This window comes from Prionailurus bengalensis, chromosome X, assembly GCF_016509475.1.
Source record: "Prionailurus bengalensis isolate Pbe53 chromosome X, Fcat_Pben_1.1_paternal_pri, whole genome shotgun sequence".
NCBI lineage: Eukaryota > Metazoa > Chordata > Mammalia > Carnivora > Felidae > Prionailurus > Prionailurus bengalensis.
The window spans coordinates 102,025,531-102,052,062 of NC_057361.1; the positions used below are offsets into that span (position 1 = coordinate 102,025,531).

A 26,532-nucleotide genomic window follows, 5' to 3' on the forward strand; every position below is an offset into this window, starting at 1 on the left:
CAGAAAATAACAAGTCTTGGCAATGACGTAGACAAACTGGCACCCTCGTACATTGCTGGCAGGAACATAAACTGTCCAGCCACTGTGGAAAATGGTTTGTCAGTTCCTCAAAACGTTAAACATGGCATTACCATAAAACCCAGAAATTCCACTCCTGGGTATACAGACAAGAGACCTGAAAACAGGTCTTCAGACAAACACTTCAGAGCAGCACACAAACATTCATAGCAGCACTATTCACAACAGCCAAAGGGAACAACAAAAAAGTCTATCGACTGACAAATGGATGAACAAATGTGGTATATTCGTACAGTGGAATATTATTTAGCCATAAAAAGAAATGAAGCACCGGTACATGCTACGCCATGGAAGAATCTCAAAAATACTGTGCTAAGTCAAACAGGTCAGACGCAAAAGGCCACATTATTATACAATTCCATTTATATGAAATATCCCAAACTGGTGAGCCCATAGAGAGAGAAAGCAGATTGGTAGTTGGCAGGTGCTAAAAGGAGAGGGAAATTGGGAATGACTGCTCAATGGGCATGGAGTTTCTCTTGGGAGTGATAAACACATTTTGGAACTGGCTACATTGATTGCATAATACCGTAAATATACTCAATACCATTGAATTGTACATTTTAAAGTGATTATTTTTATGTTATGTGAATTTTACCTCAATTAAAAAAATACTTATTTAAAAGGAGAAGCCTCACTTTTAAAGCATATAGAGACTTTAAAACAATCACCTTATAATTTTCCAAAACTGCTTTTAAGAACTATGACTACAGGGGCGCCTGGGTGGCTCAGTCGGTTTAAGCATCTGACTTCGGCTCAGGTCAAGATCTCACAGTTTGTGAGTTTGAGCCCTCCATCAGGCTCTGTGCTGGCGGTGCAGAGCCTGCTTGGGATTCTCTCCCCCACCCCCACCCCGACCCTCCCCAGTTGCGCGCACGTGCACGCTCTCTCTCAAAATAAGCAAACTTTAAAAAAATATTAAACAAAAGATAAAAAAGAACTATGACTATATATAGCATAATAATGCTTTCGAAACACTTTACACCTTAATAATGACTTGCCTACTTTATGGCAGATGCAGGAAATGTATTCTGAATATCATCCATGAGTATCTAAGAGAATGCACACTATACTTAGTTTGAAAATCAAATACGAGTTGCATACACATTAAGTCTATTAGGAGAAAATGTTACAAAAATGTTTAAAAATCACAATTAATAAAGACTTTATGAGAGTGTTACTCATCAGGGAGAATACATGTGACCGTATTTGAACCTCATGAATGTAAAGAAACTAAAATCACTGTTGGTGGAGTGGGGGGGAAGAAAACAAAAAGGAAAAGCTAAAAGTCAATGAACAGAAGTAGGTGGGAGTGGAATGAAGGAAAAGGAAACTTCACTGATAAACTAATTCTACTCTCCCAGTAATTTGTTTGGGACCGTACTGGCTCGAATTTGCCAGATAAACTGCCCTCCCCCAATGCCTCCTCTTCCCACCCTCAAATAATTAACAAGAGATTATCAGATTACCAAAAAACTCCGTATGTGCTAATATTCAGAGAGTCAAACTTTTAAGAAAAAGCGTTCTGTCCCTTTGTTTTCCCAATTTACCTTTTTGCCACCGGAGGAGATTTTATCCATCTTTTCAGATTTAAACGAATCGCCGCCTTTTTCTTTGCCTGAAGATTTTGACTTATTTTTTTCCTTGTCTTTCTCATTTGGATAAGGAGACTCACATGGACTTTCACTTTTGTGTTTTGAAACCCCCACTAAAATTACAAAAGAGAATCATGAAAGCCTTTTCCAATTCAGTTTGATGATTGCTTCAAACGTATTAATAAATCTACCTACTTGTTCCATTTTCCTCTTTTCGCCTCTTGGCTAAGTCCGGTGGCACTTCACGGTCATTGTTTGAATGATCCTAGAACCAAGAAGTGTGAACTACATTGATCAAGAGGTTATGTTTTTGTTTTAAAATATTACTTTTACACAAGGGCACAGCTAACTAGCACCGGAGAGTATTGCCAATACTGTCCCACACTTGGCAAAATGACATGAGAGACAGGCAGAGCTGGCAGGGATTATTAGGCTGAAGATCCGTATTACCGTAGAAGATTCAAACACACTTTCGGGTGAAAATATCAGTTTAAACACTAAATTAACAGTCTGCCAGGCAAGAAACTAGTACTTCAAAAAAGACAACAAACACACCACCATACAGGATATAACGGCTTTCCAAACTAGTTTTTAAAAAATTACAAACCCTTTTCCGTTCTTTCCTGTCCTTTTCATCTTTTTTCTCTCTTTCTCTGGATCTTTCCCTCGACTTGTCCAAATCTTTCTTGTCCATTTCTCTCTCCTTACTCTTGGACAGTGGTGGAGGAGTATGATTAAGGTAGAGCTGTTAAATTAAGGCAATATTACTAAAGATTATTAGTTTTCCAGTATCGGCATAACCTGCTTGACTGTTTACTTAATGAAAGACAACTGGTAGTTAGACCCAAAGTCAAAACTGGTCAGCTGTCTGGATTACAAGAGGTGAAATAAAAGAACATGGCACAAATTATGCAAAGACTTCAATTCTTGGCCTTACAAAATTATTCATTTAAACTCAATCAGTTCATTCCTGCCTTAACTGAGACTCATTAGTAAATCTACAAGCGACAGTTCCTTTTATAGCTCTGTTGTGAAGATCTATAACCACTACCTCTACAGGAGTCCGTATGTGAAAGTGTCTGGGCTTTCTCTACTGTTAAGAAAAAAATACAAACCTCCACACAATCATGGAAATTTTAAACAGTTTTGCCATCCACTTAGGAGGCAACCGATGACAGCAAGCAAAAGTATAAAAACCTAGCCAGGACTTGACTAATAAGTCTTTTCTGCCTCTACATATACCATGTAAACACTACCCTAAATTATTTTTATAAATGTAAAGGCTGCATACTCCCTACTTCTTAAAGCACTCCAATTTCTACCAAATAATCACAACTGACTGGGAAATTTGTCTTACTGGTTCTAATGGCTCAGAAAACCATTTGGCCAGCTGAGGATGATAAAACAACTCCCAAGACTGAAAAACGATGAATTCTTTCTCTGCCAAAAAGGCCCACAGGCAATAAACAGCCAAAGATCAAAACTACACTACCTAAATAATTAAGAGATAATCTTAATAACTTATGCAAGTTGTAAATATGGAAATCTCGTATAATTCACTAGTATAACCTAGTGAATATGGAAATCTAGAAAACATTAAGGAAGTAATCAGATTCCTATCCTTACAGCATTTTTAACTGTGCTATAAGCTTATGTTCAATTTAAGACATTACAAGTCTTAGGCAGCAGTGTACAAAATATAACTCATTACAATAACTACGCAATCCTAGATATACCTTAGGAATGAAAAGAATAGTGAGTCAAAAGTCAAATAGTTTTACATGAGGAAATCTTTTGGTATTCAAAGGAATACATGAAAAAAAGACAACCATCCATTTGAAAATTAAAGAAACACTTATTTAACACCACCAAATATTTTCAATTCAGTTGGTCAGAAATACTGCCATAGGAATGCAGAAGTAGATTCTTTAAAATGTCAGTGTTTAAAAGTTGATGATCAACTGAAATAGACAAAATGTTTATTAATAACAAAGAGTAAGAGAATGAAAAACAGTCATAAAAGTGCTTGTCCGAAAGGTGCTCTTGCTGGGTTAATGCCCTAAGCAACACTTCAAGATTTTCTAATTGTGAGGTTTATTCATATCTTAAGTTAATATTACGTATGAAACTGATAAGACAAAAGAAATAATATATTCCTGCAATACTCAAAGATTTCTCTAAGGGAAGTATTCATTCTCCTGATAAAAGTAAAAAAAAAAGCGGGGGGTGGGGGGGGAGGGGAGTGTGATTACAAGTAAGTACACACAAGCACACCCATGCACACACACACACCCCCTCCAAAGGAATAAAGTTTTTAATTGTGCCTAACTTGAATTCTGTATTGCAGGGAACTGAAAAAACAATACATTCTTAGTTTAGGAACATACCTAATCCTATTCCTTCTTCCTACCCTTCTAAGAATAGTTCTGATCACAATATTCTCTTTTCCACAATAACAGGCAGTCTCTCGTTGCCTGTGGAATAAAATGCATACTCCTTAGCTCAGGTATTTCCAAGCTCTTCACAATCTTTGCACAATTATATCCTGCTATGGGCAAACTCAATACACTCTATGCTGTGGCTACCAGTGGCTCCCTAACTCCCTGTCCATCCCAGCAGTTCTCTTGACCACAATGGCTGCTCACTTTGATCTTAATCTCTTAAAATCCTACTAACCTTCACAGACAGCTCAAAAGCCATCAGCAATTCAATCATCCCTCAACTCTGCAACTCACTTGGTGGTGATCTCTTGATTATTCTGTATCAACGTTTTTTGTGACAAGTATTCCCTATTAATTTCATGTCACTTATTTTTGCCCATAACACAGTTTCCAGTATGGTAGGGGAGCTCATTAATGTGTCTTTTTCACTTTTACATACTTCCTAATGCCTTGTGCACACCAAGTACTCAATACTTGTTTGCCAAACAAAATTAATGATTTGTTAAATTGATCTGCAGATAGCGCTGTTGGACTGTGCTTTTTGATTTGCTTTTATTCTTGACATTGGGATCAATGGGTCCAAAAAACAATAGGACTGATTTTCACAATCTGTTAACACTGCCACACTGACTTTATTAAGGCTACCGTATATAAAGATGGCCTCACTTCTAGGCTTCCATTTGATTATAAATCCTTGCTTTAAGATGAACAAAATTAAAACTTGAATTCTGTTTTGAGGATGGTTACTGCTGCCCTCCTAAATTATAGAGAAGCTTGGGTAAAGGAGGATGCTGCTTTTCACACTTTCTTCATCAAATACAGCTGCTAGGATTGCTAGGTGAAAACACAAGTGACCAAACTGGAAGTATGCCAATTGGAAATTGGGGGTGGAAGGTAGACAGACAGAAAAGATTTGGATATTAAGCTAGATTTTTCTCCCTTTAATCCACCTGAAAAGTCAAATCCATGTATTACTTTTACCATGGATTAGAAAGCAAAAATAGAAAGTAACTTAAAAAAAAAAAAAAAAAAAAGAGGATCCCAGGGACAAAGCATAACTAAAAAATTAAACTAACACACAGAAACAATTTTATATGTACGGGTGACAACACGAAAGAAAGAGACACACATCGCTCAAATCCTTGAAAAAGGAAAAGCTACCCAGAAATGGTGAGTTTATATAGATGGTCAATTTTAGAGATCAAAGTCCAGTAAAGTTGTTTTTCTAAGACATTCATATGCTACTGTACCTTCCTAGACATATAAGAAAAATGCAACATCAACTACTGTGCAGACCAGTTAACCTTTGAATGCTTTACCAAAGTCCAAAAGCATAAGAGTTCATTTCAAATATTTATTGAACACCTAATCACATCACCAAGTTACCATACCAAACACTAAGGATCTGAAAAGTGGTATGAGTCACCTGATTTTTATAAGTGCATTCAGATGCCATTTTCAAAAATTTTTGGTTGAATGTGGAATAACTCTACTGAATTTTAAATACCCAGAAAATCACTATCTTTTTCTGAAGGGGGATAGGGAGATTGACTTGTAGTAGTATAATTTTAAAAACAAGGCAAACACATTAACAGAATTAGGAACTCCTTTCAACTACTGTTGAAACGGGTGCTAAGAATCAAGGGACCATACATTTTTTTGTGTGTGTGCCATTTTTTTCATTGTAGTAGGAATACTTGAAGATCATCTTAATTTTAGTCCAAGTTTTGGTATGACTAACAAGTTACACGCCACTGGGAAAGGATCAAGAACTTTTTTAGTCTCTTATTTGTCAAAAAGACACTACCCTCCTGTTCTATCTACCTCACAGCACTGTTATGAACATGAAATGAGATAACATGTTTATCTCACATGTTTTATTTTCAAAAGGCTTCTGCAAATGTAAGGAACCATCATTTTCATCGTTGATTAGAAAATCCAGTTAACTATCACAGCAGGTTTCAAACTGCTTTAAAGTATGTTTCAGGAAATAAATACTCACAAGGTAACACTGTTAACCAATGAATTTAAAATAGCCGACACCAAGCCACTGATGGTTAAGACTGATATACACAATCCCAAACTGGTTATGAAAACCAACTATATTGCAATACAATTTAGCCAATAAAAAGTTTTACCTTAAAAGCAAGCATTCACAGTACAGCTAATACTCTTTTGATTGATACAGTATACTCTAAAAACAATGCTACAGTTTCAGCACAAAGGCACACTGGCTAACCTGAACTATTAAAAAATGTGTGCTTATTTGCCCAATATCCACAGACATTTCATTATAAAGGTATATATCTAAAAGCAGTTAGTAATGTCAACTGGCTTTGTTTCAAAATTTCGTTTTGTGTTGGCCCACCAGTAAGAAATAATACTTAGCAGGTATTAAGAGGAGGCAAAGTGGAAAATCAAAGTGAAAGAGGGTACAAATATTATAATAAGTAGACAAAATAACATGAACAATGGACAATTCAACTACAATAATGAAATGAACTCTGCAGTAAGATACACAAACTACACATTATTTTTAGTAGAAGAATACTCAAGAAAGTAGAGTAATAGGCAAGAATTAATACTGACATGTAATTACACGCAACCATCAAGTTGAGTATTCCCCTCCAAGAGAATGATTAGTTTACATTAACCATATTTCTTGATATTACGCTACAACTACCAAAAGGGTAGCTCGGCAGAGGCAATATAGAATTTTATGGATTGGAATGGGCTCGGTTTTTAGAACAGTTACATGAATGCATCAAATTTCTCTTCTGGTCTTTTGGGTTGTCCTAAAACGTCAGAAAACAACCTGACAGATTTGTTTTGAGAAATTAAGTAAGCCTACTCCCCAAAACAAACCAACAACCCCTTCCCCAAACCTTAAACGTATTTCCAGATCTTGAAACATAAAAGAATGCATAACACAGCAAGCAGAGAGATATTATGGAAGTGTTGCCACATTACGCGCATTTGGTAACAATCTCATTAAAAAGGACCGTTGTCATCCATTGTTTCAGTTTGTGGTAGTTATTTTTAAAGCTTGTTCTACTAGCTTACTGAATTTACTAGAGTGAAGGTATCTACTAAATAAATGAAGTAAAGAATTTTTTTTTGTTTTACTTAGGCATGATGATTTTAAAAGACTCAAACCTTTGCTGAAGACTCCTTGAGTTCGATGAGACTGTCCTGTAGAAAATGAATGGAGATGACAGGTGAGCTGGCATAGTTCTCAGAACCCAGAGGAACTTTGGGAAGTATGGCTGTAACCTGGAAATAAACCAGCTACTTCTTGTGAGGATAAATCTCATGATGTCAATTATAATATGAATATCAACAATAAAAAACAAAAGCAAAACCATGTAATGGAACTGTAATGTTAAAAAAATAACTAAATTATATGTACTGAATGTAATAACAAATAAAAATCTTTATCTGATCATAATTTAAAAATAAATGTCAATGCCACATTTTTCATAACACTGTACTTAAGTTATAGGTAATGTTAAGTTAAGAGGCTTAAGAAAACATTTTTTTTCCCTCCATAGAAAGTCTAAACTAGTGGAGGTCACTGTGGAAGAACGTTAGCTTACGTTTTCATAGTTTTTCTTTACTTGGGAGGTTTCAAATTTTACTTTACTTATGACTCCACTATAAATACACGCATTTTTAAACCTAGCCCAAAAAACTCAGTGGCATTATATTAACAAGAAAACAACATGTATTGTCTAAAAGAGTAATCACTTTTTTGCAAAGTGCCTCTGGTGGTGAATCTCATGCCTCCCACAAAAAAAGCACTTAAGAAAAAAGAGAGAGAGAGAAAGAAAGAAGGAAAGAAAGAAAGAAAAGGAAAGAATAAAAGAAAGGAGAAAAGAAAAGAAAAGGAGGAAAGAAAGAAGGAAAGAAGGAAAGACAGAAAGACAGAAAGACAGAAAGACAGAAAGAAAAAGAAAGAAATCAATTACGGTATTCCACCACAGTGCTCTTGATGAAGAATTAGTTAACTTACAGTTTTAAAAGTTCAACGTACTGCAAATTCAAAGATTCCATGAAATTAGATGACTTTAGAATTAAAATTAAATATGGAGCAAGGAATGGCTACCCTGAGTCTTCAAGAAGGCTACACCCACGATTTTGTGCTGCAGTTGAATGCCTGGGGTTTCTCTTTGCTGGGTGGTAGGATTGGATGCCACATCTGCTTTTATCGTAACGCAAGGTTCAACTTGTTGGGAACCCAATGGGTATAAACAAACCTCCAAGGGAAGATACAACAGAAGCTGCATGCTCACTGAATATACACAACTACAGGAGAACTGATCACCAAGGAGACTTTAAAATGGAACTCCTTTCAAGACTCCTTCTTAGAAGGCACACATCGGTATGATGCTCATCAAGAAGCTTGATGAATTCAGAGGTATCTTGTTTATCCTGTATCATCCAGGAAGTCTTCACTGCTATATATTCTTCAATATTTATGCTGAAAAATAGGCTTCATTCTGCCGAAAAGATTCATTTGCTTGTAGCTACCATTGCGCTCCAAAAATGACTGCTTAAAGCAGTGAGGCACTTCTGGGTAAAATTTCTCTTGCACTTTGAAACACTACAAAATTAGTGCTAGGTCCTTGAAGTTTTAATATTTTTATAATAAAAATACTCAATAGGAAAAAAATATCAGTCCACCAATATGTAAAAAATTCATTTTCTAATGCAATATAAAACCTCCAGTGGCTCCAGTGAATACTTGGCACAAGACTTGAAGGAAGTCAGGACACGTATTCCAACCAGGTGAGCCTAACATGGACGCTGCCTTCCTCAGGCTATACTAACCTTTACTGTTGAGGAATGCGATGGAGAAGGGTGGGTATCAATTTTGCGGCGTTTTTGTTCTGTTAGCACAAAAAGAAAAATGGTCACAGTAAGATTTCTACTTTTTTTCCAACCACTTAAGAAAAATCACCAACTTTTAAGGTCATCAAGTATTAGTTCCCCCGAGTAAAGTCCCTAGATAACTTGCCAGAACAAGAAAACAAGAACCAACTATTACACATTAACAAGAACCAAAAGTAAACAAATATAAACAAAGGCAAACTTGCCCCTTTCAGGCTCTGCAACATCTGATCGGGGAACAGGTGACTTCAAGGACCCAGAAACTGGTGTTTTTTCTCCTCCTTTAGCATTTTCCTTTGATTTCATTTCCTTTGCTATATCTCTTTCTCTGGATGGCTCCTTCTCTCTTTCCTTTTCTTGAGTCGATTTTGATTCTATGCTGGGGACAGTGGTTTTGAATTTCTCATCTTTAGCTTTTTCTTCCTTCTTGAATTTTTCTTTCTCTTTGTCAGACTTAGGTGTTCTTTCCTTCGTCTCTCTTGCTTTTTCATCTTTATTTGGCCGCTCTTCCTTCGGTTTTTCTTTACCATCTTTACCAAGTACCCTGGCCTCTGGAGTAGTAGCTGGAGTCTTTTCTTTTTTCTCTTTTTCTTTCTCTTTCCCTTTTTCTTTGTCATTTTCTTTAACAGCTTTGCTGCTTAAGAATAAAAACATGAGATTTTAAGATAGTCAAGAAACACACTCCATGTTATATAAATCATGAAGGGTTTCCTATGGACTTCAAAAATAACAGAACTAAGAGTAGCCCTTTGAAAACTAAACGACTTTAAGTCAAATAAAAAGGAAGTACTTCTTTATCCAATAAATAATAAATGACCAAATTCATGAACAGCATATTAAAAAGAATGATTAAACTGATGGCAGGCCCTTTTCTGTATATGTTCATAACCTCTGAGAATTACAAGGTTAGCCAAAACTTATCCCACAAACCAACCAAGGGTGCTACTATCAGGAACTGGATTACCTGGCTGGATGGATCCCTGGTCTAAATCAGTGTAGGCTTCTTTTATGTTAATTATCCTTACCCAGAATGCCCATAGCAAGTACTCAATTCTAAAAGGTTTTTCTTTTAATTTTTTTTAATGTTTATTTATTGGGGGGGGGGTGGGGGGTGGGGAGGGAGAGAGCACAAGCGGGGGAAAGGCAGAGCGAGAGAGACAACAGAATCCAAAGCAGGCTCCAGGCTCTGAGCTGTCAGCACAGAGCCTGATGCAGGGCTCAAACTCACGAACTACGAGATCATGACCTGAGCTGAAGTCAGACTCTTAACAGACTGAGCCACCCAGGCATCCCAATACTAAAATGTTTTTTTTTTTTTTAACTTCACTACCTACCTTCACCTGCGTAACTCAGCAGGGGAAACAATGTCAGTCTTGGCATTATAGAAAACATATGGAGGATGGTTACGCACATCATCAAATTAGGGGTACTCAAAAAATTCAAAAGTCCAACATAAATGACTTTCATAGTATTCAACTACCACCCTCTTTCATTCATGGCTAATGAGATTAATCATGTAAGAATTCAGAACCGTGACATACAGCACAGCATTCCTACCTGTTAGAGCCACTGTTTCCATTGCTTGAATTCCCTTTTGGTGTGGCACTAGAAGCTTTATTAACAGCTTTCACACCACACTGAGATCTCTCCCTTGATTTATCTGAAAAAAAGGTAAGGTTTTATTTGACAAGTCCCTAATTGTAAATAAAGTACAATTTCACAGCAAAATGATTAGAGATGAATTCTAATTCATTCTTTCCAAAGAAACAAAGGGCTAATTACTTCTTGATAGTCTTGATAGTTACATACTCCTACCTAGGGAATAAAAAATAATACTAAGCCAGCATTTTACTTGTCACGTGATATAAAACACCTTAGTTTGTTCAAACGAAACGTATCACTTATAAACTTCTACAAATAAGCATACCAGTCTCCTCAGTACTGCTTTCGTCCGATTTGGATGCACTTCCTATCGACGAAGAAGAAGGCCCACCACCAGGCCCATTTTGTACACTGGCAACTGCATTCCTCGGAGGGGGGTCTTTGTGATGAAACTCATTTTCAGGTATCATGTATGACTTTCTACTTTTCAACTGCCCAGAGTAGCTGAAAGTCGCACAAAGTGTTTAAATATACAAATACAAATCAAAAAGTACAAACATGGAGTTTAAAAGAATAAAATTAGCAAATGATTCACCCTACTTGGTGCCAGAGAATAAAAAATATTAATTTTCAGTAAGTTCCTGAAGGTCTTTAGAGAGAGCCCCAGATGCTTTCTTAAAAATAAAAATGTAAACTGATCCTCAAACTGTCTTTTTTTCACTATTGAAGATCCAAATATCAACTGATGATAAAATTACATTTCCTCCAAACCAAGACATACTATATATGACTTTTGAAATTATCATCCAGTATAGACCGGAAGCTGATAATCAGAAGTGACAACTCTCACCAGCCTGTGGGAACATGATCGCATAATCTCCCATAATCTCCTGAAGTAAGGCAGAAGATAAACTTCAACACTGTAAAACATTTTAAAGTCTTCAGAATCCTTCTGTCATCTAGTCTCATAAATCACATTAAAGTATAATTGTGTTACCCCATAGCCAATGCATATAGATCTGGCCTCTTCTCTTTTTCTTCTTGGCAGATTTTATGCACTCTTCTTTCCAAAGCCTGACCCAGATTCAAAACTTTTGGGTACCAAGGAAGTATTTTTGTTAGCACAATCAAAATATTCCTGATGTGAGTATATTCGCCTGTTTCAAGGCAATGTACCGATGCCTACAACAAACATTTTAAGACCTATTATTATAAAAATATTAAGTATAAAGAGAAAAAAACCACCTTCAAGAAACACAATTTTTTTTTTTTACCTTGGTTAGTTTGTAATGCCATTTATGCACAACATGTCGAAAGTTTTCATAGTCTAATTGATCAGCTTTATTTCCACCATCAAATCCAGTTGCTCGTAATATAGTAAGGAATCCTGGATAATTTCCACATTCCTTAAAAAAAAACAAAAAACAAAAAACAACAGGCTGTTAAAGAAAAATTCTGCCCCCAAAATAGCAGGAACTGAAAACTTAAGAGGACTGGTTTAATGATTCCATGCAAAAACAAGATCTGAATGATAGGTAGTTTTCACAGAAATGTTAAGCTTATTTGATAGTATTAATTTGGCATGTCAGTTCAAGATATGGCTTTTTTAAACACCACTTTTTAATAATGAATGGATTATGCTTAAATTTTAAAAACTGTTTTACAACTCAATCTTAAACTCACAAAACTGAACAACCTAAAGATTACTGCGAGTGGTTGTTATACACACGGGTAAAATGTTAGGGTGTTTATTAGCCATACCTTTTCATATGTGGCGCGATCACTGTGCCACCTGGTCACAGTCTCTAACATGCAGCAAAGAAATCGCCCATATCGACTAGCTTCATTTTCAGTACAGCTTGCAACTGTGTAAATTATATCAGAGAAAACCTACAGGAAAAATGTTTGAAAAATAAAAACAAATCAATGTCAAAATTAGTCCGAAATGTTAAACGGTTGTGTTACAGCAAATCATAACAAACTAAACAGGTTAGTTTATATATCTTCCCCTTTTATATTCACAATTCCAGAAACCTTTAAAGATTTTGGCTTTTGTGAGGAAATGGCACATTCATAAAGCAACAGCAACAACAAACTTTTATTTTAAAAAGCTGATGTACAATGACAGAGGAAAAAACTGTAATTATTATTACAACATAACTTCTTCAACAAAGACTTAGCCATAGATATTACTGGGGTTAAGAGGACAGTAAGCAGAGGCAAGGTTCATAGAAACTAGAAAAAGGCAGCTGACATGCTGTGACATAGGTTACATTTTTAAACCATAAATGCAGTAACTTATTAAGAAAAAAGCCAGATGCAAAATTACATAAATGTGACCATACTGAAAAGCATCCCTGCTTTTATGTGTGTGCAAAGGTGTAAGCCGTTTTGTTGTTTTTTGAGGGGGTGAAGGTTAAGAATGAAGAAGAGAGTTCTACCTATTATTGACAAACATATAAACCCATATTATGAGTTAATCGATTAACTAGGGGTGCTTATTACGTGTCAGGCACTATTCAAAGAGCTTGTGTGTAGTGACTCATTTAATCCTCACAATAATGTTCTGAAGCAAGTACTATTACCCCATTTTACAGTAAGAAAACTGAGGCACAGAGAGGTTAAAAAAAACTTGCCAAAGATCATATAGCTAGAAAGTAGCAGAGCTAGGATTCAAGTTCAGGCACTTGGCTCTTGAGTTCATGCTTTTAACCACACACACAATAAATACCTCTATAGCTTATCATGTTTAGCTATCTTTGTGTGAGACTTTTTTTTTTAAAGGTTGCAATAAAAGGAACTTACTCGATCATAGCAAAGAAGTGTGGAAAAATTTGGAGTTTTCTGTTGATGTACCAATTCAACAAAACGAGCACAGTAAACAGCATCAATTGCTGAAAAAATACATCGAGGAAATATACACAGCTGTAGAAATTTTGTGATGGTCTCATTTTTGGTAGATTCTAAAAATAAGGGAAGAATATATTAAGTGGTAAACTTCTTCCTCAAGTGCCTCAAGGCCACTAAACATGACAACATATTAATTTTAGTGTAGAGAATGCTATAAAAAACCACAAACTCTATAGTTTGTAACCAAAAGGTCATGCCTGGGATAAGACTTTCATTTTCACTCTGTGGACATTTTTCTATCTATAATTTCTCCAGAAATATGATTTCATCCAGAAAGGTTGAAGGATAAGCTGCCAATATTGTAGTTTATAATTACTTTCACCAGCAAACTAAATCAGTTCCTTCAGCGAACATGTGAGGTCGACTCTGCATTAATGAATCACCCAAGAACGGGATAGTGAACACTGAGTTGAAATACAAACATAATACACTTCAACACCTCTGAAGTCATAGAGGTTTGCTCTTGTAGTTTAGCAGGAGCAGGAATTTAACAAGTCCAACCACTTACTTGCTAAAAGCCAGTTGTCCTTCTCCAGTTTCAGTCTCTGTAGAACTCGCTGTACATGTTCCATCTGTTTCTTTTCTTCTTCAAGAAGCTTGTCCTGAAGGGCAGTACAACGCTCCTTCTCCTTTTTCTTTTTATTTGGAGGCTACAATGTAGAAGTTAGATACTTTTCTAACTAGAGGAACATTACCTCCCTCTCTTTGAATTAAAAAATTCAAAAAGAGATAAATGCTGACACTTCATATTCATTACTTCACAGGGGTATCGAGGAGTCCACCTGAGTGTGCTTTCACCACCATTCACCACCATTCACCAAATCCAAACTCTCGTCTTCCCATCAAAACACGCTACCTTTCCAGCACTGGTACTTTTAGTCTGCGGCATGGAGTCATCTTTGACTCTTCCTTCTTCACTCCAGCATCCCAAATGCTTATAAAGTCTCGTGCATTCCCACTACCTCAGTATTTCACAATGAATTGCCCAAAATGCCACCTACCTGGTCTCCAGCCTAACACCAGCCCCTTCCCCCTAACAAATGCATCCTTCATACCACTGTCAAGAGTGCTTTTTCTAAAGTACCATTTTTACCATTATCACTTCCCTGCTGAGGAATCTAATACAGCCCTCCTTTTTATTAGTCTTCTTTCCTAACTTCCACTGCTCTACATAATCTGGCCCCATCCTAACCATTCAAATTGATCACTAAGCCCATTCACTAGAATAAAAGTGGTCTCTTTAAACCTTAAATTACTTCACACCTTTGCTGGAGCTCTCAAGTGGCCAATCTGCCTCCCTATTTCCAAACCTAATCCATCTTCAAAGCCTACCCAGCTTAAGACTCACCTCTTTCACAAAGCCTTCTGCTAAAGAGTTCTCCTTTTGGGAACTCCTACTGCTCTTGTAATTGGGAGTCACACAGATCATTTTAAGTTGCTAACATAGTCTTCGGTTAAAAAAAAAAAAAAAAGCAAACTCATAATACCTTTTGTGTGATCATAACCTCCATGTATTCACCAAGCCCCTGCCCCTTCCCACTGAGAGGTCACCACTAACTCACTTAGAAAATATTATATAGCAGTAAGATCGTAGCTTTAAGGAACTTGAGTTAATACAAAGTATGGGTAATGTTGAATTAATACCATGAAATTATTGTACCTGAGCTACTAGAACAAAAACCTACCATTTCCTGATTGTCATCAATTGCTTTCATCTGGACTTTAAGTTTATTGACTTCCCGTTCATAGCTGGTGTGTGGAACTGCAAGGTCATACATTGTCAATGACCAGAATGTGGCATAGAATTGAGGGCTGATGTCATCCCAGACTTTGGAAACATGTAAGGAGACCACTGCTTCATGGACAGGAGCCATCACCATTTCACACGATGTAATGTACTTGTGAACTTTATGTTGCTGTTTACTTCCTTTTTCTGATTTTTTAAGTTCATCATACTTTGACTGGAGATAAAATGTAAAAACAAACACAACACAATTTATAGCATTGACTTTCAAGTATAAAAACCCATGTTCCCTTCTCAAGAATCAGAAGATGACCAGTCAAAACATTCTGATTTCTTACCAACATTTATTTTAAGATAAATCATCCCTGGAAGCTGTTCCAATCTTGTGTGCTCACTAGGAGCTTTTCAGCAGATTCTTATTAAACCTGACCTGTTAAGTAAATAGCGTATGTGTGCCCACTCCACCATCCATGATCACCCACCCTACTCTCTCTTACTACTATACCAAAGACTGAACATGTAGATTTTCCATTCCTGCTTTTAAGATCTTCAAGGGAACCAAGTAAATGGTCTTAACACCAGTAAAGAGGCAGAATGGAACTAGTAATAGCTAACCAGCACAGAATGTTTTATCACTACACATAGCCCCTACTGGCCGTTACAATTTGTCAATTAAGAATCTCGATCAACATTAAGAAAGGGTATGAGAAAGTTACTATAAGACTGCCAAGTAGGGTGCCTAAGTGTTCAGGTTTGGCAGTGAACGAGGGGATTCCCAGGATGCAAGAGTACCGTGCCAAAACTGGCAGTCCCAAGCAAACCAGGACGAGCTGGTCGCCCTGCTGGTAAGCTAAATAAGACTTTCTATGAAGAGATATGGTAGATTAGAGTTTAAAGCATGTGGGAACTGGCTCTGCAGCTTTTTTTAGGCCTGACTGGTTTATCCTAATTTTGGAGGAGGGTCAGAGGAAGGCCATACTCTTAACGGTAGGAGGAAAAGAAGCTGTTAGTACAACGGGAGGAACTACATATCAGTTCAAAGGGTATAATACCAAAGGTCAAAAAAATAAGAAGAAGAAGAAGAAGAATACATAGTGTTGTTGCTACTGTCTCCTATCCTTCGGTCTCTTTAGGATGAAAATTTTGTTGGGATGAGGCATCATCCCTGAAGATGAACCTAACAGGAGATCTAAAACTCACTTCTTCTTTATGTTAAATAAAGAAGCATTTAAATCATCACAGTTTGTGCTGAACAGGGAACCCAGAACCAGAAGGTCAGACATCAAAGGCTCCACTTCCAGGGCTGGACTGTGGATGGTAAGAGGCTCGGCTCCTTACAGTCCCGCTGTCTTCCCTCCGGAGTGCCTCTCTACCCCAGGCTAACCGGACGGAAGACATACCAAGTACTTGGTTCCAGAGGGTAACTTCAGCAGCATCTTACAATTATGAGAATTACAATCAGAGAATCTTACAATTATTCTATAGGTGGAAGATTTACCTCCTGTTACCCCATTTTAGAGAACTACACAGGTGACAAAATTACAAAGAATATTACTTTTGAGAGAGAAGTCCCAATTACATCACAGACCCGAGAGAATAGCCAGGATAAGGAAGGGTCTTTCACCTCTGAGGCCAGGTCCTGTTGATGGTAACTAATATGAACCTATGTGAGGCGGAATGACATCTGCTGAGGTTCTAACAAAACGTAGGATAATCAGTGCTAAAACTATCTGTACAAGATAGCTTGGCTACCTGATTTGGGCAAGATCTAGAACATGAACTGGGGGAAAGCCTTTCTTTCATAACTGTGTTGCAAGGTGGGTCTCAACAATTAAAACTGAAAATTAAGTTATAGGCATGAGGGGGCAATGATGTGGTATGACAGCCCCCGTCTCCCCAGTCGTCTGGTTCTGAATATCACTACTATTGCTAGGCACCCACCTAGTCCCTATCTAGTTAAAAAGAAAAAAAAAAAGGCTTGATGAGAAAAGACAGCTGTACTTCATATTTAACTAGGATGAAGATTTCCTCATCTGAAGTCAGTATAACTCCCTCTTCAAGCTTACACCTTCAGTCAAATAAAGAGGCATAACAGCTCTACATCCAAGTCACCTGGGGCACTAAATCCATGACTAGAACTGATATCCACAGTTATTGCTATACTTCTAACGACTGTTCAAAAAGCTCCTGTTGGCCCAGTAACCTGAACAGTGTTTGGTCAGCTAAATCGCTCCCGTGAGGGCCCGATGGTAGTCCATTTACGGAAGGGACCTGGCAGTCCCCCAACATTCACACCCTCTCCTCGAAGTTTCTTCAAGAGAGGTCCTCACCCAAGAAGCAAAAGCAAGGCTCCTCTAGGGAAATCTGGATGTCCATCTAGCGCAACGATGGTTTCCAAAGAACTCCCTTTCCAATGTGGTCTGTCAGTAACAGACTTATCCCTGACTTGTCTGTATAGTCACCTCTATGTGGCCCTTTGTTTTCTTCTGCAACCCTGACGGGGAAATGACATTTCTCAGTTTAGAATTTGTATCTCTTAAATGACAAAGACCTAATATTTTACACAGGCTACAGAAGAGGTAGCTATTGGTAGGAATGACCTGCTCCATTTTCTGACCTGGAAAAGTTCAGCCAACCTCAGGCAACCAGGTGTTCCTGTTTGCTAGGGTTCAATATCGCTGATTAGTGTGTTCACTTCTCAGTATAGCACAGGGCAGGTCAGAATTCCTGAGATGAAGCAATTCTCCCACCTCAGTCCTTCAAGAAATCAGGTCCCCTGGTGCATAGCTGAGACTGACCTACTGAGGGATGGGGCGACAACACAAGACACAACTATGCAAAAAGAGCATACAATTTCCTGGATTGAGAGATTCTAAAGGGAAAAAAGAGGCCTAATCCTACCCCTTGTCCCCCTTTCCCTTCAGAGAAGATAGCAGAAATAGCAACAGTATTGTTGCATAATGCTGAAAGTGATAATTAAATCAATTAACAGTTGTTAGAGGGAAGTGTGACACTGCACCAGTTGATATGTAAACACTAACAGCTGATGGTTGATTAAATGATCAATTAGACCCCAAATTTCTCAGCGTCTTTTCTCCACACCTATACTACACAATTCTGTGTTTCTACTGGGAACAAAGAAGGATCCTAGTTTAAAAGAAAGGACAGAGATCTTCCCCAAAATCTGGAGTGAAAAGCCTTACCCAGTACAGACAACAACAAATAAACAGAAGGGCCAGAATTCAAGCCTACGCAAAGATGAAGAATACACTGGGGCTCCAGTCAGAGTGGAGAAGTACCACGGTTTCCAAACAGAGGGCTGACCATGGTCCGAAGGGAAAGGAAAAGCCCATTCCCCTTCCAGGTCACTGCTTTGCAGGCAAGAGTCCAGGTGGCAGAGAGAGAAAAGGAGGGAGGGCAGTGTCCTCTTCCCCCAACATCCTTACAGTCGCTAGTGGGATACTCTGCTTGGGAAGGCTCTGGCTTGCTTTTGTTGTTTTTTCTTTTTAGGCGTCTCATTTAGGGGGGAGAGAAAGAAAACAAGAACCATGAATGTCCCTTTTTGAGAAGTTACACAACACAGACTACAAGAGTTTTTAGAGTGTTTGGGGTGGTTAAGTCTTTCTGTTAGTCTCTTTATTTCTCTCAAGGCAGTACGAACAGCAAGTCAACTATCTGAGGGGGTTATTGTCAACTGAAGAAATAGTACCCTCTGTATTCCGTGGGAGTATTCCGCAGAATGACATTACCATATCTTCCTGCATCAGAATCAACCAGTGCTTATTAAAAAACAAAAACAAAACAAATTCCCAGGTACTATGCAAGTCACTAAATTAGAATCTGGGGACACAGGACGAGTTTCTAGGATGCTTCATTGGTGACGCTCATCTACACTAATGTTTGAGCACTATAGTTAGCTCTAAAGGGCCCATACGACATCAACCTGGACAACTGGGGGTACAGTAACAGTAAAATTATAGCACCAGTGAGACTTACATTTAGAGGGAGCATTGTCATCGTACACCTCTGAGAGATGAACGTTAACAAAAGAATAACTCTCCAAGGGGCACCCGAGTGGCTCAGTTGGGTTGAGCATCTGACTCTTGGATTTGGCTCAGGTCATAATCTCATGGTTTATAGGATCGAGCCCAGCACTGGGCTCTGTGCTGACAGTGTGGAGCCTGTTTAGGATTTTCTCTCACCTCTCTCTCTGCCCCTCCCCGCTTTGTACTCAGTCTCTGTCTCTCTCAAAAGAAATAAACTTTAAAAAATGTCTCCAAGAGACATGTAATCTATATCTATTTCAAACTAAAATGCATTTATAGTTAAGAACTACTTTGGAATCATTCTTGAATGGCAGCAAAGACACTTACACTTACCGAAATGTGGTGTGCATACATTGGCCTAGACAGGAAAAATGCTGCATCATGGGGTGTATGAAATTCGTTACAGAGCACATCAATTGAAGGCACTCGCTTTATATAATCTTCTGTGCTTAGATTAGATGCTAAAAACCCACCAAACTGTACCAGGGTATCATGACACTAAATTTAAAAAATAAGACAAAAAACACAAATGTGCTACCACTTTACAAAACCGACATAAACATTTTCCAAAATGATTACAATAGGTCATTTTAACAATATTTTGATTAACAATAAAGAATTCAAATTTTACAACTTAGAAGAACTTTAAAGACAATCTATAAACATCATCATGTAATCATATTACCACAAAAGATACCAAGGCCCTGAAAAGTTCATCAACCTAAGGCTTTAATGTTCAACCAGGTCTCAAGTTCCAAGCTATTATTTCGTCACTTTTAGTAGAATATACTTCCCCTACATCACATAAAACAACAGTTTTACATATACAGAATTTCCTTGCCCTTAAAAAAGGAAAACTTCATTTATAAAATATATGTGATCTCTTTTTTCCCTTGTAATACAGTTGGTGGTAAACACATCTTGTAGGCTAATCACAGGTTTTGGTGCCTAATATTTACAGAAATATTTTATAAACATCACATCTACTTTGTTCTGACTGAATTTCCAGATTTCCAGAGATCAGGAAAAGATATGAGAGCAAATAACTTGAAGTTAACTACTTAAATTGAAAATCTTATACATATGATTACATTTCCTAGAGCCTTCTCTTAAATACCATAATTTGCACAGAAATACCCCCTAGTTCAAAAATGCCTATTTTACATTAGAGCTGTTTCACACTCATATGATGTGCAAATGACATTTTAAAAATTATATCGCATTCTGGGGCGTCTGGGTGGCTCAGTCAGTTATGCATCTGACTCTTGATTTTGGCTCAGGTCATGATCTCACAGTTCCTGAGACTGAGCCCTGCGTTGGGCTCTGTGCTGACAGCACAGAGCCTGCTTAGGGTTCTCTCTCCCTCTCTCTTTGCCTCTCCCCTGCACGTGCTCTCTCTCAAAATAAACATTTAAAAACAAAAAATAAATAAATGGAAATTATACCACATTCCATATTTTCCACTATCAGGATGAAAAAGAAATCCACACAAGCACAAAAGCCACTTTAACTTGCCTGATCATAGAGTTTTCCCACAAGTTTCAAATGTTTCTCTCCACCTTCCTGGAAGATTACCCCATTCCTCTGCTGAGCCATAAGCAAACAGAGAGGAAGAGCAAGATCATGGTCCAATAGTGCATCCTTTAATCTCTGGGAGGATTTTTTAGTGTTTCTGATCTGGCCAAAATAACCACCCTGCTCAAGAGAAGACATAAATTTACCAGCGCATAGTACATAACACATGCTATCTGATTTGAAAAAGACACAGAAGAGGATCAGTTACAATCCTGAAGATTAAAAACTTATTCTACATTCCTTTCCTCTCTTCACAAATTTATTTTAGTGACACAATTGCTGATTACAGTCACTAGTTTCAAGATTCAACAACAGAGTGATGATGTTCAGATTAACACCAGTTAGGATATCAAGGACCACAGAACACTTGGTATTTACTTCCCTTACAAATGCACTGCTGTCTTTTATACTTTGTTTCAGCTGTTTGAAAGGACTTAAATAACTAGTATATCACAGTTTTCAAAAGGGAGATGAGGACAGCCATGAGAGGAGGGTTATGCATGGCTTTGACATTTGGCTTCGTGTACTTACGTGTTGTTTGGATTCGTTAGTATGAGCATGCATCTATTTTGAACTTAAAAAGTCCATAAAAAAACTAGCAACTCTCACCTCGGCTTTTAGTTGCTCTCCACCAGTCATGGCCTCTAGTTGCTCCATCGTCATTTCCTCTGTTATTTCTATTCCTGCCATTTTTTGTACCACTTCTTTCAATATAAGCAGGTCAAAACTATTTAGAAAAAATAAGAAACAGTCTAGAGTTGAAACTTCAAACATAAAAGTTACAATATATTATAATTAACATGCTGAGAATCCCTAAATTGCTTGTATGTAAATATGGAGCGGAAAGGGGCTAATGTGGTTTTTAAGGAAAAACTGCATTCTGGAACTATACTGAAGAATATTTGAGACATGTAATATATTTACTTTAACATTTTCTTGGGAATAATTTCAAACGTACAGACAGTACGTAAAGATAAAAAATAGTACAAAGCACTGCCATATACCCTTTACCCTGACTTCACCTATTAACATTTGGACTCCTGTTCTCTTTATCGTTTGTGTTTTCTCTCCCTCCCTCTACACACACACACACACACACACACACACACACACACACACACACACAATTTTTTCAAACCATTTGAGAGTAACTTATTTAGTAACATCACTTTTAAGGGCACATTTTACCCCTAAAATTCCTAAGAATGTATTTCCAAGAATATAATTATTCTCTTACATAACCACAGCATAGTTATCAACTTTAGTAAATCTAACACTGATTCCATACTTTAATCTATAGTTCATCTTTTATTTTTTATCACTTGGCCCAAAAGCCCTTCATAGCATTTTTAAATGTTTTTATTTATTTTTTAATTCAAGTATAATTAACATACAGTTTATGTCAGTTTTACTCATACAGTGATTCAACAGTGCTATACATTACTCAGTGCTCATCATGGTAAGTGTACTCTTAATCCCCTTCACTTCTTCACAGCATTTTTTTATCCTCCAGTACAAGGTGGCCAATATATATATTTGACGGTATAGAGCCATCTCTCTAAACAATCACACACACTTGGAAGGAATGGAGGGAGTGAGGGATAGGAGAAAGAAAAAAAAGGAAGGGAACGAAGTTCCAAGTTGCAGTGTATGAGCCTAAGATGACAGCCTTAAAAACATTTGTTATTGTGCCAATAGTTACTCATTTTAATTCTCAAAGCTTAGGACTATCAATGGAAATAACAACATATGACTTTCAAGATCCTCTTTAATTAGTTAAGTAATGAAGATTAAGTGGAAACCTTCTTTCCTACAAAACAAATACAGACGTGTTCCCAAACGTAAAGCTAGACATACGCAAGACACAAGTTAAAAATAGATAAAAGGCAGTGTTTGAAGATTCTTATTGAGTGCTTACTCTCTCAACTTGTCTTGCCTTCCCTAAACATAGGTTTTGAAAACAAGAGAGCCCTCCATGCAAATTAGTATGCAACAAGTACCAACGAAATATTTTAATTTTTCTTTAAACTATCTTTTAATTAAAAACTATATTCACAGTACAGAAAACTGAGCTATAGACTTAAAAATAACATTACATTCTCCTGGCCCATAGACACAGAAGAGTAAAATGTATAGGAATGGTGGACAGATGCGCAGAGTGCGATGTGCTGATAAAATCCTAAAATCTAATTATTTTTTTCAGTGTTCTCTAATCCAAAATAAGAATCTGTCAAGAATTACTTAGGTAATACTTGTGTGGAAGAGCAGATAGCTTTAAAACTTTTGTTTGCTTTCTACCAGAAAGTTTTCAGGAACAATTTCCAGTTCTTCGAGTCTAGTCCGTCTACTGCTGAGGAGGTTTAAGATACACACTAATTCCAACTCTAAGCAGTGATATGGGTCCAGAATAAAACAATAAAATTCAGTATTTATAAAGAAAAGAGAACGTTATCCAAAAGGTATGCAAGCTGTACGTAATCTCTGAAGTCCATATTTTTTAAAAAAATTGTTTCAAAAATACTATATACACCCTCAAAATAAACATGTTCCTACCATATGCTTAATGTAAAGTTCAATTACTGTCCAGCAGCATAATCAATAATGTAATATGTCTTGTCATAAGAAGATTTACAATATACCATATTAACTAACCACTTATTCAAGAGCCTAATAGGTAGTCAAAATGAATTGTCTTTTTAATGAATTATATATATGGCCAAATATTACATTTGTGTAAAAAAGTATTTATGTATGAAATTACAATTTCTTTTAATTAAAGAATTCCATATATATAAGTGAGCAACTATTCTACTTAAGCCTACAACCAACAGTTTTTCAGGATAATAGCAATCTCAATATCCCAATACCACCAGAAGTACTCTAATTACTGAATTTCATTTACATATAATTTGCTATGAATACCTTTTGCCTGCCTTTAGCTGATTAGCCACATATTGAAGAAGACCAGCAAGATCAATTGGATATTTACGAAAAACTGCACCACAGAAACTAGCCAGACCTATATGAAATAAAAAAATAGGGCTTTTAAAAAACAGTTCATAAAACAAAAAACAAAAACAAAAACAAAAAAAAACACAATATTAAGCGCCATTTCTCAACTAACTCAATCTCTAAAACAAAATGAGCTAGGAATACTTGTATTGCTGATGCCATTGAATGGAGTTTTAGAATTAATAACAGCTAATATTTCTTGAGCATACATATGCGAAGCACTGTACTAAGTACTTTAATGTTAATTATCTCATTTAATTTTTGCAATAATCATCTCAGGTTGTTATCAACCTATCAATAAGGAACATGTCACATAGTTGGTATGAGGTAGCACAATGATTCAAACCTATACGACCTGATTCCAGAGCCTGTTGGGCCACAACAATTAATCAGGCCACAACAAAATCTTGCAGATCACTCAGTAAATTTGAATGATCAACAAAACACCTGCCTCTCAAATGTTTGAGTCACACACAAAAAATCTCTTTTTATCTAGAAACATGCTACTAGTTGTGGAGAGGCAAGCAAACAGGTAAAGCATTGCCAGACCAAGAAGCAAACAAACGACCAATTTTTACCAATAGTCCTTATCACATCATGAGTAAGGAGAAAACCCCAGTCAAGACAAGAAGAGGAGATCCCAGTAAAAATCAAGTGATCTGTAGCCTTTTCAACAATTATTTGCTGAGCATCTAAAGGATAATGGACAAAACACAAGTCCTGCCCTCAAGGAGCTTACAGTCTAATGAGGGATACAGAAAAGTGAACTGACATAACTATGATGAATAAAAGGTTCCATGGGAATACAGAAACAGAGCACCTAATTCTGACCTTTGGGTAGGAACATTAATAGGGAAAGCCTTCTGAAGAAAAGTGACCTCTAAGCTGAAATCTAATGAATAAGTAGAAGACGTGGTGGAGGAAATGAGGCTGCAGCATGGAAGGGTATTCCAAGTAGAGGCAATAACACGTGCAAAAAAGGCCACGGAAAGTACAAGTTCAGTATTAATGGAACCTAGAACATTGGGGAGGGGCAAAAGATGAGGCTAATACACTGAGTAAGGACTTGATTCCAAAAGAACTTACTTACATGACTTAATCCAGATTTCAGACTTTAAAGGGCAATGGGGAGCTACTACAAGATTCAGCTATCAAACGTGATAGGTTGAAAGAAAAGGGAACTCACTGCTAGAAATCAAAAGCATAAGAAATTTTTTTAAAAAAGTAGTGTTTTTTGTTAACAAACAAGTTTTTGTTCTTTTAAGATGACTGAAACGTCAGGATAGAGAGAAAAGACAATAGTTCCTTTAAGATTAATTCCACTGAAATAATAGAAGAGAATTTTCATCTCCCCAGTAATGCTTGCACAAATTCTATCATAGCCAATACTGGACTCTTGAGTTGGAAAATGAATAAGTACTATATGAACTTCCTTACACAGCCAAAGACTTGGATGTCCAGCTTGAGAACAAGCCAAGTGGCTAAGTATTCTCAGCACCTCTTGACAAACAGGCTCTTAGCATGGGTAATAGAATATATAACATGGCAATTGCAACAGATGGAAATTTCATCCTTGGAAAAATAAAAATACTTACTCTGAAGCCAGCTTGAGATGGTTGTGTCGTCATGTTTCATTCTCTCCTTTTCCGGATTAGCTAAAGCTTCAATGATACAATCTTTCATACATTAAGGAAAAATTTTAGGTCACTACAATCTCTAATAAAGACCCTTAAAACAACAAAATACCACATCTTGGAAAACAATTGTTAGCTTCAAGTTATTACAAATCATTGAAAATTACACTCCATGTAGTACCAACTTTTCTTCTTTAGCCACTTTTCCATCTTTCAGCAAGCAAGACAGATTTCACCTGTATCACGATGTTTAGTAAACAGAACATTGTTCTCTCCCTATATACAACATAGACACGTATACACAAACTCCTGGCTGGCCAACCTTCAGATCAGCCACCTGAATCAACCTCATATGGCTACTAATGGAACTTACAATGAAAAAAAATAATGAAACTAAAATGTTCACCATTAAGGTCTATGAAATGTGAAATCTATGTGTTAGTTCACTTGAAAGGATACAGGCCAAAACATCATAATTCAATGAAGTCAGGTATTTCAATGAATCTACTACAGGTGTTATTAAGTTATCATACTTCTGTATTTGTGATAAGATCTGGAAGATAAGAGCAAAGAATAGATGGCATTGACTCATCAAAAGAGGCGTTCTGGGCTAAATTATGGCTATATTTTTTAAGAAACCATGCTTAAAAATAAAGTAGCTTCTATTTTGTATTTATATAAGATCTATTCCGTTTCTTTAGAAAATATTTTCATAAGCTACATTTTCCAATTAGGAAATAATTCCAGGAATAACTTGAATTTCGGAATGATAAGTGCCAAATGTCTTTTAGAAATCTTTCTAAATATGAAAGTGCTATGCTTGAATGAAATGCTATTCAAATGTTTCTAACAACTAAAATCATATAATGCATCTCTTTATTAATATTTCTCTAAATCACCATATGGTAAATAAGACAGTATTAGATTATTTATAACAGTAGCATTGTTATATATTACCAAAAAATTAGATCAATGTGTTAAATATATTCTATGCTGTTTTGGTTT

The 26,532-nt window shown here is 36.8% G+C and overlaps 1 protein-coding gene across 14 annotated transcripts in view; it reads right to left on the minus strand.

The window, feature by feature from the left end:
- The window catches only part of THOC2 (THO complex 2), a 113,542-nt gene that overhangs the window by 10,814 nt on the left and 76,196 nt on the right, over positions 1-26,532 (minus strand). For 6 of the 14 annotated variants that reach the window (XM_043570500.1, XM_043570497.1, XM_043570496.1 and 3 more), the window contains 20 exons: positions 25,987-26,080; positions 25,489-25,569; positions 23,804-23,900; positions 21,491-21,608; positions 20,822-21,001; positions 19,640-19,804; positions 15,202-15,477; positions 14,025-14,166; positions 13,412-13,569; positions 12,368-12,496; positions 11,881-12,012; positions 11,604-11,788; positions 10,932-11,110; positions 10,562-10,664; positions 9,211-9,641; positions 8,945-9,003; positions 7,271-7,402; positions 2,281-2,418; positions 1,869-1,938; positions 1,629-1,786 (listed from right to left, as the gene is read on the minus strand). In XM_043570500.1, coding sequence (XP_043426435.1) covers positions 1,629-1,786; positions 1,869-1,938; positions 2,281-2,418; positions 7,271-7,402; positions 8,945-9,003; positions 9,211-9,641; positions 10,562-10,664; positions 10,932-11,110; positions 11,604-11,788; positions 11,881-12,012; positions 12,368-12,496; positions 13,412-13,569; positions 14,025-14,166; positions 15,202-15,477; positions 19,640-19,804; positions 20,822-21,001; positions 21,491-21,608; positions 23,804-23,900; positions 25,489-25,569; positions 25,987-26,080 — 3,027 coding nt within the window. The remainder of the gene's footprint in view (positions 1-1,628; positions 1,787-1,868; positions 1,939-2,280; positions 2,419-7,270; positions 7,403-8,944; positions 9,004-9,210; positions 9,642-10,561; positions 10,665-10,931; positions 11,111-11,603; positions 11,789-11,880; positions 12,013-12,367; positions 12,497-13,411; positions 13,570-14,024; positions 14,167-15,201; positions 15,478-19,639; positions 19,805-20,821; positions 21,002-21,490; positions 21,609-23,803; positions 23,901-25,488; positions 25,570-25,986; positions 26,081-26,532) is intronic. The other 8 variants (XM_043570506.1, XM_043570504.1, XM_043570502.1 and 5 more) reach the window with 5 other exon arrangements.